Below are 12,706 nucleotides of genomic sequence, written 5' to 3'. Positions count from 1 at the left end.
AGAGCCCGGGACTCAGTGACGTAACTGCCCACCTAACGGGGCCCTGGAGCAGCCCCCACGTGGCCCACGGCCTGGTCAGCCGCCCCATGGCCTCTCCCGTCCTGTGGCGCCCCCGGGCACTGCGGCCGCTGTCCGTGTGAGACACCCTCAGCGCGGTCGGGGGGGATGAGCTCTGGGGTGGGATGCTCGGCTGCACGGCTGCAGCCCCCAGCTCGGCTCCCCACCCCTCAGATGCCATCTGTCCCCACCCTCCCAGGCAGGGGAGAGCCCAGGATCTTGCCGGGGCAGGGCAGGCCCCTCCCAGGCCAGCCTGCCCAGGGCTGACGGAGAACCGTAGCCTCTCCTCGGCCCCCACGCCCCTCACCGGAGGATGGAGAGGCTCCTGGCCCCGATGTCCTGGCAGCCATGCTGAATCCCCGCGATCAGGTATGGGACGAACTTCTGGATGGAGCCCTTGTCCTGGATGGAGCCGGAGACGCCCTGCGCCACCTTCACCTTATCCCCTTCGCTGTGGGGGGAGAACACGGCGGCTGTTACGGGGGGGCCCTGCTCCTGACTCCAGCCTGCCCACTCCCACCCCCTCCAGCTGCCCCACTCCCTCTGGGCCCCACGCCAAGCTGTGCCCAGCATCTGCCTGGCAGGCTGTTTCCCCGGCTCCCGCCCCCCGGCCCAGGCTGGACCAAGGGGTCCCTGCCCCACACCTGAAGTATCGCTTCTGGCTGCTGCTGTTCTTCTCCATGGCGTCGAGCGAGCCCATCCCCCGATACTTCTTCAGCCTCACGCCGTCTGAGAAGAAATACTCGCCCGGAGCCTCCGTGGTGGCTGCCAGCAGGGAGCCCATCATCACTGCCCGGGTGCCAGGGAGAGAGGCAGAGAACGGGGGACGTTAGCGCCACGGCAGAGACCAGCCTGCACGTGTTCCCCAGGGGCACGCTTGGGCACGACCACAGCCCCCGAACCCCAAGCGTGCACAGCTCCCGCGCCCCCCGTCCCGCCTGGCTCAGGCAGCAGCGCGTCTGCCGGCCTCTGAGCCCCTGCAGCAAGCACCGCGTCAGGGCTGAATGTGGCCGTCTGGGGGCACAGGAGATGCCAGGTATAGGGCATCTGCTGAACCCTCTGGGGCCAGCACGGAGGGAATTCACCTGTGGAATCCACCACCACAAGGCACATGGTATCTCATGCAGCCAGCCATGGCACCCCAGAGCCAGCACCAACTGGGGGGGAGACCACCCCCTGCTGAGCCCCCGCCCCACTTCCTGCAGTACAGCGCCCCCTAGTGCCACCCCAGGCACTGAGGCCAGCACTGACTGCAAGGGGAGAGCGCCCCGGCGGATCCCTGTGTGACGTTATTGACAAACTGGGACCGTATAGATCACTGTTGGAACCACTGTTATATATTTGCAGCAAATATTGTACAAAGGTTGTCGAGTGAGGTGTCTAGGGAAAGGTTCTGATTTGCTGGTTATGATTATGCTGTCTGTATGTGTGTATCCTTTGGTAATTGCAGCTATAAATACTGGCTATGGACGTGTCTCTCAACGTGTTCTGATTCTAAGTAGCCTCTGTGAAGCATTTGGTCAGTTTCTTGAGAAGGGACTAGTCTCAGGGTACGTCTACACTACTGTGATCAATCTATCGGGGATCGATTTACCCCGTGTAGTGTAGACGCGATAAATCAATCCCCGATCGCTCTCCCGTCGACGGAGCAACGGGGCCAGCCTGCCTGTCCCCAGTGCATCGGGGGGAGCCGTGGCCGTCAATCCAGCGCCGCGAGGATGCGAAGTAAGTAATTTTAATTCGATCTAAGATACATCGACTATTCTCGTAGCTGAAGTTGCGTATCTTAGATCGATCTCTCCCACCCCCGAGCAGACCAGGCCTCAGTAAGTGCCCAATCAGGAAACACTTAACTGACAATGAACTTGGGAGATGCCAACCCACATCTGAGCAGGGAATGTTCAAACTAACATATAAACAATGGCGTCGCCTGCAAACTGAGTCATGCATGGACATGTGACTTGCCCATGTGACTCCAGACTCCATCTTGCTGTTGTGATTTTCCACAGAATGAACAAAGGGGTCCTTCCAGGGGGCAGAGAATATAAAAGGCCTGGAAACCCCTCCATCTTGTCTTCAATCCTCCTTCATACCTCTGAAGGAACCTTGCTACAAACTGAAGCTCTGAAAAGGACTGAATGACCCATTCCAGCTGGGGATGTTCCAGAGACTTGATTTGAACCTGCAGTTTATTCCATCACTGCTACAAGCCTGAACCAAGACTTTGCCATTACTGTGTGTAATTGATTCCATTTAACCAATTCTAGCTCTCATTTATATTTATTTCCTTTTATGAATAAACCTTTAGATTCTAAAGGATTGGCAACAGCGTGATTTGTGGGTAAGATCTGATGTGTATATTGACCTGGGTCTGGGGCTTGGTCCTTTGGGATCGGGAGAACCTTTTATTTTACTGGGGTGTTGGTTTTCATAACCAGTCGTCCCCAGGACGAGTGGGACTGGTGGTGATACTGGGAATCTGGAGTGTTTAAGGGAATTGCTTGTGTGACTTGTAGTTAGCCAGTGGGGTGAGACCAAAGTCCTCCCTGTGTGGCAGGTTTGGTTTGCCTTAGAAGTGAAAAAACCACCAGCCTTGGGCTGTGACTGCCCTGCTCCCAGTAATTGGTCCTGAACTGGTACTCTCCGTTGTGTCATTACGCCCAGCAGCACGGGGTGGATGCACTGGGGACAGGCAGGCTGGCCCCACGGCGACAGGCTCACTCACCCGTAGAGGCTCCTAGAGACAGCGCCTTCACCACATGCCCCACGGTCTGGATGCCGCCATCGGCGATCACGGGCACACCGAACCTGCGGGCGTACTCCGCCACCTTGTACACCGCTGTGCCCTGGGGCCTGCCGCACGCCATCACTGCAGCCAGAGACAGGACTGTCAGCGCCGGGGCAGTCCACTGACACGCTGGGCACCGCGTGAGGCTGGGTTCCTCTGCCAGCTGCAGGTGTCAGCCATGCTGACAAAGGCCCAGAGCCGAGCGCACAGGAGCAAGCTGTTCCCTGCAGCGCCAGCCTGGCCTGAGCAGGGGCCTGGAGTCCTCCAGCAGGGTGGGGGGGAAGGAGGTGGTGGGGCGGAGCAGCCCCCACATAACCTCAGCTACACCTCTGCCCGGCGGGACACTGACCTGGGCCCTTCCTGCCCCGCCAGGGACTGCTGACCCCCATGGGGGCCGGCCCTGGGGCTGCGAGGGCCCCCCGCGATGCCCAGAGCACGCCCCTACCTTCCTGTGTGATGCAGATGGAGCCGCAGCCCATGCCCACACGCAGGCCGTCCACCCCTGCATCAATCAGGTTCTTGGCCTGCGCCGCTGTCACCACTGTGGATCCAATAGGAGAGAAAAGCAAAGGCAGCCATGAAATACCTGGTCACTGGGCCCGGGGCAGAGACCAGGGCCCCGCCTGGGCTGCACTCAGACCGGGAATCCCAGCCACATCTTCCCTCCCCCCCCCCCCCTGCAGCAGGGAGGCTGGACCGGGCAGAGCAGGGGAGGATGGCGTTGGCAGACTGCTGGCTCTGGCAGGGCTGCTCCCACGAGTCTGGGCAGGCAGGATCTGGTACAACTCCGGGTCACTGGGTCGCAGAGGGGCCAGGAAACTGCTCCGATCCCATCACGGTGAGCACTCGCTCCAGCTCCGCCTAGCTCAGCAATTGTGGCCAGCAGCGTGGTGCCCAGCTGCCCAGAACAGGGCAGGGCCCCCCTCAGCATCGGGGGGAGCCCCTGGCGTAGGGCCTCGGGCCCAGACGTGCCGTGCCGGGCACTGGAGCCGTGCCGGGGAGCGAGCAGAGCCCTGGGCCCAGACGCGCCGTGCCGGGCACCGGAGCCGTGCCGGGGAGCGAGCAGAGCCCTGGGCCCAGACGCGCCGTGCCGGGCACCGGAGCCGTGCCGGGGAGCGAGCAGAGCCCTGGGCCCAGACGCGCCGTGCCGGGCACCGGAGCCGTGCCGGGGAGCGAGCAGAGCCCTGGGCCCAGACGCGCCGTGCCGGGCACCGGAGCCGTGCCGGGGAGCGAGCAGAGCCCTAGGCCCAGACGTGCCGTGCCGGGCACCGGAGCCGTGCCGGGGAGCGAGCAGAGCCCTAGGCCCAGATGTGCCGTGCCGGGCACCGGAGCCGTGCCGGGCACCGGAGCCGTGCCGGGGAGCGAGCAGAGCCCTGGGCCCAGACGCGCCACGTGGGGCATTCCGGCAGTGGTTCCCCACACGCAGCTCCACACCGCCCTTGCTGGAGCTGGAGCAGTGCTGTGCCCGTCAGAGCCACGGCCCCGTGAGTGCCCCACCCTGCACCCGCCAGCCAGGGCTGCGGCCCCCAGAGACTCACCATTCCCACCGATCACCTGCAGCTCAGGGTATTTCTGCTTGATGTAATGGATCATGCCGATCTGGTACACGGAATTGCCCTGGGAGGAGTCCTGGGGGCGGGGGGATGACACCACAGTTAGAGCAGGAAGGGAGCAGGAGAGACCGCTCTGGCCCTGCCCCCACACTGACCCCAGCCCCCGCCGTGACTGCTAATGGGCCCAGCCAGCCCCGGAAGGGAGATCCCCAGCCCTCATCGCCAAGCCCCGCTCCGCCCAGGGGCATCCTGGCTCCTTCCCCGCCCACCAGCACACACCTGGCCTGGCAGCTCTCCCTAAGGCGGCAGAGCCCATGCAGAGCGAGCTGGTATCCCGGCGAGCCTGAAACGATGTGGGACCGATCCAGCTCCTCAGGCTGGGAGACTGGCCCCATGCACACCCTGCTCCATCACCAGCTGCCCTGCTCCGGGTGGCAGACACCAGGCCCAGCAGACGATCCGATCTGGGGCAGGGTGGGGGTCATCTGACCCGGGCAGGGAGGTGCCAAGCATCTGGCTTGGCCAGGCAAGGAGCTCAGGGCCTTAACCCTCGCTGTGCCGGGGGTCAGGGAGGCTGCTGGGCCGGGGGGCAGCAGGGAGCCCCCCCGAGCCCGGTACCCACCAGCACCACCACGTCGACGCCGGCCTGCGTGAGCAGGTCGAGCCGGTACTTGTCGTCCTCGCGGGTGCCGATGGCTGACCCGCACAGCAGCTGCTTGCGGGAGTCCTTGGAGGCCAGCGGGTAGTCGCGGTTCTTCTTCAGGTCCGTGCGGGCGATGATGGCCACCAGCTCGTCGCTGTCGTTCACGATGGGCAGCTTCCCTGGCACGGGGAGGGCACGGTGGTGAGGGGGGCACCTGGCAGAGCCCCGCGGCCACAGTCGCACGCGCAGTGGGGCTGGCTCCATGGTGGGGCCGTGGCTGGTTACTGGCCTTTAACGCTGACCCTGGCTAACAGCCCCACCACCCCCAGCTCAGCCCATCCGAGACCTGCACGGAGACAAGCCAGTGCCCGCAGCCCAGCTCAGTCCTGGCAGCCCCCTCCTCAAACGTCAGCTGCTGCTGACACTGGAACCTCGGCCACAGCGCCCTGCCCGCCACTCCGAGCACGTGGGGCTGCCCCACACGCCCCTGTCCACCTCTAGCGCCCGGGCCAGGCACTGCCACTGCAGCTCGCTCTGCTCCATGCCCCGGAGAACCACCCGCAGAGTCAGCAAGGAGAGGGAGCCCGGGTTAAAGAGCACAGGGGGTCCCACTTGGCCTCCTGCCCGGGCACAGGGGGCACCAGCCCTGGGGCAGCAAAGAACCCATCATGGGCTTGGCAGCGTCTCAGTCTCTCCCCTGCCATCCCCCCCGTCAGCTCACAGCGCCCAGGGCTGGGCTGGCAGGGGCTGTGGGCCAGGAATGAGGGGCGCCGGCGGAGCCGTTTCTCTCCAGTGCCCAGGACAGGGCAGGCGGCGCAAGGCCCCTGGTACCTTTCTTGCTGCGCTGCAGGATCTCATTGGCCTCCTTCAGGGTGACCCCGGCGGGTGCCACCACCAGGTCGTTTCGCTTCGTCATCACCTGCGGGGCCAAACGGCACATGGCAGCGCAACCAGAGGGGCCCCAGTGCCCTGCCCCTCCCCCAACAGCCCCACCCCCTCTACTCCTCCTGACCCCTCCACCCCAGTGCCCTGCCCCTCCCCCAACAGCCCCACCCCTCTACTCCTCCTGCCCCTGCCCCTCCCCCAACAGCCCCACCCCCTCTACTCCTCCTGACCCCTCCACCCCAGTGCCCGGCCCCTCCCCCAACAGCCCCACCCCCTCTACTCCTCCTGCCCCTGCCCCTCCCCCAACAGCCCCACCCCTCTACTCCTCCTGCCCCTGCCCCTCCCCCAACAGCCCCACCCCCTCTACTCCTCCTGACCCCTCCACCCCAGTGCCCTGCCACTCCCCCAACAGCCCCACCCCCTCTACTCCTCCTGACCCCTCCACCCCAGTGCCCTGCCCCTCCCCCAACAGCCCCACCCCTCTACTCCTCCTGCCCCTGCCCCTTCCCCAACAGCTCCACCCCCTCTATCCCCCTGCCCCGCCCCCTGCCCCTCTCCCCAAAATAGGGTGACCAGATGTCCCGATTTTATAGGGACAGTCCTGATATTTGGGGCTTTTTCTTATATAGGCTCCTATTACCCCCCACCCCCATCCCGATTTTCACACCTGCTGTCTGGTCACCCTGCCCCAATGTCCCCACCCCCTGTGCACCCCCACCCCACAGAACTGGGTGCCTGGCCTCACAGCACCATGTTAGGGGGCTGAGCTACCAGAGGGCAGCGAATTCCAAGCCGCCCCCCAGCGGGCCCAGCCCGGACACTGAGCGGCACAGGGGGGCGCAGGGGAGGCCGTGTCCGGGGCAGGGCCCCAGGCGTGCCGGGGGCGGGCGGTACCTCGCTGAGGTAGGTGGCATAGTCCTTCTCGGTGAGGAAGTCGATGTCCCGCGAGGTGACAATGCCCACCAGCTTGCTGCCCATCTTGCCCGTCTCGGTGACGGGGATCCCCGAGAAGCCGTGCCGCAGCTTGGCCTCGAAGACGTCTCCCACGTTGTGCGTGGGGCTCATCACCACCGGGTCCGTGATGAAGCCCTGCTCAAATTTCTGCAGGGGAGGGAGAGGGGGAGTCACCAGCCGGGCGCCTGCAGCACAGACCAGGGTTAGCCTCCCGCAAGCGCCCGCCCGGGTGCCAACCCCGCGACTGCCCCACCCTGCCCCTACGCTCCCCGGGGGGCGCCTGACCCACACAGCCCGGCTCTCCAGGGACCCTGCCCCACAGCGCCCCCCCCCGGCCCCTACGCTCCCCGGGGGGCGCCTGACCCACACAGCCCGGCTCTCCAGGGACCCTGCCCCACAGCGCCCCCCCCCGGCCCCTACGCTCCCCGGGGGGCGCCTGACCCACACAGCCCTGCTCTCCAGGGACCCTGCCCCACAGCGCCCCCCCCGGCCCCTATGCTCCCCGGGGGGCGCCTGACCCACACAGCCCGGCTCTCCAGGGACCCTGCCCCACAGCGCCCCACCCTGCCCCTACGCTCCCCGGGGGGCGCCTGACCCACACAGCCCTGCTCTCCAGGGACCCTGCCCCACAGCGCCCCACCCTGCCCCTACCCTCCCCGGGGGGCACCAATCTCCCCACTGACCCGCACAGCCCGGCTCTCCAGGGACCCTGCCCCACAGCGCCCCACCCTGCCCCTACGCTCCCCGGGGGGCGCCTGACCCACACAGCCCGGCTCTCCAGGGACCCTGCCCCACAGCGCCCCCCCCCGGCCCCTACGCTCCCCGGGGGGCGCCTGACCCACACAGCCCTGCTCTCCAGGGACCCTGCCCCACAGCGCCCCACCCTGCCCCTACGCTCCCCGGGGGGCGCCTGACCCACACAGCCCTGCTCTCCAGGGACCCTGCCCCACAGCGCCCCCCCCGGCCCCTACGCTCCCCGGGGGGCGCCTGACCCACACAGCCCGGCTCTCCAGGGACCCTGCCCCACAGCGCCCCCCCCGGCCCCTACGCTCCCTGGGGGGCGCCTGACCCACACAGCCCTGCTCTCCAGGGACCCTGCCCCACAGCGCCCCAGGGGGCGCCAATCTCCCCACTGACCCGCACAGCCCTGCTCTCCAGGGACCCTGCCCCACAGCGCCCCACCCTGCCCCTACGCTCCCCGGGGGGCGCCAATCTCCCCACTGACCCGCACAGCCCTGCTCTCCAGGGACCCTGCCCCACAGCGCCCCACCTGGCCCCTACCCTCCCCGGGGGGCACCAATCTCCCCACTGACCCGCACAGCTCTGCTCTCCAGGGACCCTGCCCCACAGCGCCCCACCCTGCCCCTACGCTCCCCGGGGGGCACCAATCTCCCCACTGACCCGCACAGCCCGGCTCTCCAGGGACCCTGCCCCACAGCGCCCCACCCGGCCCCTACGCTCCCCAAGGGGCGCCAATCTCCCCACTGACCCGCACAGCCCTGCTCTCCAGGGACCCTGCCCCACAGCGCCCCACCCTGACCCTACACTCCCCAGGGGGCGCCAATCTCCCCACTGACCCGCACAGCCCGGCTCTCCAGGGACCCTGCCCCACAGCGCCCCCCCCGGCCCCTACACTCCCCGGGGGGCACCAATCTCCCCACTGACCCTGTGACGTTATTGATATAAATTGGGACCATATAGAACATGGGTTGCAACCAAGGTGCTGTAGTGGCACCAAATCTTAGGTAAAGGGGGACATATAAGGTGTCTAAGACCAGGTTCTGGGTTGCTGGTTATGATTATGCTGTCTGTGTGCATGTATCATTTTTAGTTGAAGTTATGTATATTGGCTCTATACTGTCTGTATTTCAAGTTGGTGATGTGCTTCTGGGTGATATCCCAGACAAGCTGGTGTTAGCTCTGCTTAGCCTGCCTGATGGCCCATTAAGGACCATCAGCTACACAATTGACCCATGGAGAGAAGGCAGACACGCCTTATGACTCAGCAAAGTATGCAGGGACTGGCCCATGTGACTCCAGACTCCATTTTGCTGTAATTTTCCACAGTAAGGACAAAGAGGTTCTTACACCTGGAAAAGCCTATATAAGGCTGATGCATCATGTCCCTCTGGTCTTCAATCCTGCTTCTTACCTCTGGAGGGACTTTGCTACAAACTGAAGCTCTGAACAAAGGACTGAATGACCCATCCCAGCGGGGGATGTTCCAGAGACTTGATTTAAACCTGCAGTTTATTCCATCTCTGCTACGAGCCTGAACTAAGAACTTTGCCATTACTGTATGTAATTGATTCCATTTAACCAATTCTACCTCTCATCTCTACCTTTTCCCCTTTATGAATAAACCTTTAGATTTTAGATTCTAAAGGATTGGCAACAGCGTGATTTGTGGGTAAGATCTGATGTGTATATTGACCTGGGTCTGGGGCTTGGTCCTTTGGGATCGAGAGAACCTTTTTCTTTTATTGGGGTGTTGGTTTTCATAACCATTCATCCCCAGGACGAGTGCACTGGTGGTGATACTGGGAGACTGGAGTGTCTAAGGAAATTGCTTGTGTGACTTGTGGTTAGCCAGTGGGGTGAAACCAAAGTCCTTTTTGTCTGGCTGGTTTGGTTTGCCTTAGAGGTGGAAAAACCCCAGCCTAGGGCTGTGACTGCCCTGTTTGAGCGATTTGTCCTGATTTGGCACTCTCAGTTGGGTCCCGCCAGAACCGCATCGTCACAGTGGCGTAGTCGTGCTTGGATCCACAGAACCAGGTCAATTAAGCTTTGGGTCAGAACCCCACGCTATCCAAATTTTAAATTTGGGATTGAGAGTTTGGTTGGTTAAAGATCAGTGACCATGAGACAGAAAGCATCAGGAAAAGCAAGGAAACTGCAAGCCTTGAGAGACAGCCTGCAGTTTGATTATGAGCAAGAACTGGCAGAAATTCGAATGGAGAAAGAGGCTGCTGAGAGAAAGAAAGAAGCTACTGAGAGAGAAGAAAAAGCTCGTAAGAGGCGTCTGGAGCTGCTGGCTGCTGAGGAGAAAACTCGACAGATGCAACAGGAGACTCACAAGATGCAACAAGAAACTGCCAGACTTCAGCTTCAAGTCAAAAAAGCAATGGAAGAACAGCAAAAATTGTATCCTCTTGAAAGTCCAGTTTGTAACAATGTTGGTATGTTGTATAACTCTGAGCAGTTGTCTGGGGGTAACCAAATGTACCCCAACAATGCCACCTTTATGTCAATGCTGTTACTGTGTGTTCAGTAGAGGGTGGCCCCATAAATTGTGCCAGTGCTATGTATGGGAGTGGGAATGGAAAATTCATAGAGAGTGTAAAAGTCAATGGTAAAAGCTGTTTAGGGCAAATTATGGCTTCTAACATCACTCTTGTTAGAGCAGATCTGGTCAAAGAGGAAGATTATTTACCAAATCAGGGTGTGAATGTTGTGATCCTCTGTGAGTTTACTGTCCGTGTGCCTTTAGCCAGAATCCACCTTGAGTGGAATGGGGCTCAGCATGAAGTGATAGCTGGCGTCAGGAAGTTATTGCCTAAAGATCTTTTAATTGGGGAAACTGTTAAAGCTTTGTTCAGTCCAGACAGCCAGTCACAGGAGAGGAATAATCTTAAACCTGTGTCTATTGTGAGCAATGATTTGCCTGAGGTGGGTTGCTCCAAAGGTTTGTCTGTGCCAAAAAGCAGCGTGTCTGTGAGTGGAGTTTCTGAATGTTTGTCTGATGTCTCAGAAGGGAATCTGAAGTTAGATCAAGAGCAAAAAGATCTCGTGGGTGAGGAAAATGTTTCTCAGGAGCAAATTAAAGTAAATAGTCAGGTGGAAGCCCTAACTGAGGAAGGAGAGGGTAGATTTGTAATGGGTGATGGATTGGTGGCTAGTGCAGCTTGTAAAAGTGAACCTGAAATGGGTAACTGTGATTTGCTGGAAGTAGCTCAGTGTAGTGAAAAAAGCAGCAGCTTACCTGTTGGGAGTGGCAATGTGCCTGGTAGGGAAAGTTTGGAGGGGCCTAGGCAGCCTTGTGAGCTGATGGCTTTGTCCAGTCAGCAGTTTGGGAAGGGAGGGATAGTGGAAAATGAGTGTCCCTATCCCTTACCTGTTTCCTGTGTGGAGAAATGTGACAGTGAAGGGAATGTGCCTGTGTCTGTCAGGGGTATTGACTTGCCTATGGAGGAAGTTACCCCAATCTCCAAGCAGTTGTCTGTGAACAGCCCTGTGTGCTGGGACAAGGGAGATGAGATCCCAAGCTGTGTGTCTGGTGAAGGAGAATGTGTCTCCGGCTCTTCTGTGTCTGTGGAGCAGATAGAAGGTGCCTTTCAGTCTGTGATGGTTGAGGGTGATTCAGTTGTCTCGGAGTTGGTTGTAAATACAGCTAAAGCCTAGGAAGGGAATGGTCCTGAGTTTGTGTCTGCTGGGGAGAATGGCACTGTAACTAGGTTGCATCCAGTTAGTGTCATAGCAAATTCCCAGAGACCAGACAATTCTGGTGCTTGTAGTTTGCCAGTTGCTAATGGGTGGCTGGAAAAGGGTGTAGCAACTCTGTCTGATCAGGGTGATACCCTAGCCAGGGCACAAGGAGAGCAGAAAGGTGATTTAATTGTGTTACCTACTGACCGTTTGACCACTTGTAGCAAGAAGGAAAAGATTCCTGAACTTGTTCATGGCCAAGGGAAGGAGACTGCTTCTGACCTGTTATCTAGAAAGTCTGTACGTTTGCCTGAAAGGGGATTGTGTAGAAATCTGCCTGATGGGCCAGAGGTGATTCTAAATGTAAGTGAGACCCAGCAACAGTTTGTGGTTGCTCAGGAAAGTGTTCCTTTAGAGCAAGCCCTAAGTGAAGCAGGGAAGGACAGAATTGCTGTGAGGGGTGAATTGCTGCTTAGAAAAGCTCCTAGGGAAGGGAATCCTCCTGGTAATTTGTGCAAGCAATTTGCTGCAACTGAAGGGTGTGGAAGTGATTTAATCAAGAAAGTTTTAGTTCCTAACAGCCAGAAATTTTCGGTTGTGAATGGATCCACTGACTTTGCTTTTGAGAGATCCAGTGTGGGCAGCTTTGAAAAGGTCTCAGATGGAGTAAAAGCTGTTAAGAAAGTTGAGCAGCCCTATAACCAGGTGGCTGTGTGGGGCCAGCTTGTTGGAAAGACAATGGTGTTGGAACAGGAATGTCTCCATGCTGATTCTGTGAGTGAGCAGTCTGTGCTTCAGGATCTGAGGACAGATTCAGTTACTGGTGTTTCAGAGCAGAACAGTTTTATGGCTGAATGCTTGAGGAGGCAGGGGAGAGCAAGCCAGCTCTCACCCTCAGACCCTTTGGATTTGTGTGGTATCTCTGTAAGACAAAGTCCAGCCTTGGAATCCATAGCAGCTAAGAAGTTAAAAGCTAGTGTCTGTGTTGATGCAAATTACCTGGCTGGCAGGGAGAAGAAAGACTGAGCTGCAGCTCACGAAAGCTCATGCTAAAATAAATTTGTTAGTCTTTAAGGTGCCACAAGTACTCCTGTTCTTTTTGCTAATAGCTGTTGGCACAGAGAGCCCACCCCTTCAGCCAGTGACTTCTGTTAGGCAAAAGCAGATCCAATCCACTGTTGTTCAAACCAAGTTCTACCTTAAGTTTGTAAAGAGATTCAGTCATGTTATTGAACATAACTTTAATAAACCATTTCTGTTATACGCTGGTACGGCCTCTAGCCCAACACTAGCTGTAGTGAGACAGACCCAAGGAAGGGGGCTCTTGGGATGCAGTCAGCGATGTTTGTGACATCCCTTCCTGCATCAATTTTGCGTTGGGGCTGTGACGTTATTGATATA

At 59.8% G+C, this 12,706-nt stretch overlaps 1 protein-coding gene across 5 annotated transcripts in view; it reads right to left on the bottom strand.

Annotated features, from left to right (window-relative positions):
- IMPDH1 (inosine monophosphate dehydrogenase 1) overlaps positions 1–12,706 on the bottom strand; it is an 86,109-nt gene that overhangs the window by 12,746 nt on the left and 60,657 nt on the right. For 4 of the 5 annotated variants that reach the window (XM_045027216.1, XM_045027201.1, XM_045027223.1 and 1 more), the window contains exons 6-13: positions 6,821–7,027; positions 5,873–5,960; positions 5,021–5,220; positions 4,384–4,474; positions 3,291–3,395; positions 2,783–2,926; positions 702–846; positions 365–508 (exon numbers count right to left, since the gene is read on the bottom strand). In XM_045027216.1, coding sequence (XP_044883151.1) covers positions 365–508; positions 702–846; positions 2,783–2,926; positions 3,291–3,395; positions 4,384–4,474; positions 5,021–5,220; positions 5,873–5,960; positions 6,821–7,027 — 1,124 coding nt within the window. The remainder of the gene's footprint in view (positions 1–364; positions 509–701; positions 847–2,782; positions 2,927–3,290; positions 3,396–4,383; positions 4,475–5,020; positions 5,221–5,872; positions 5,961–6,820; positions 7,028–12,706) is intronic. The other variant, XM_045027208.1, reaches the window with a different exon arrangement.

Source organism: Mauremys mutica, chromosome 1, assembly GCF_020497125.1.
Source record: "Mauremys mutica isolate MM-2020 ecotype Southern chromosome 1, ASM2049712v1, whole genome shotgun sequence".
NCBI lineage: Eukaryota > Metazoa > Chordata > Testudines > Geoemydidae > Mauremys > Mauremys mutica.
The sequence above is the reverse complement of the archived record's forward strand: the minus strand, read 5'-3'. Positions and strand labels throughout refer to the sequence as shown.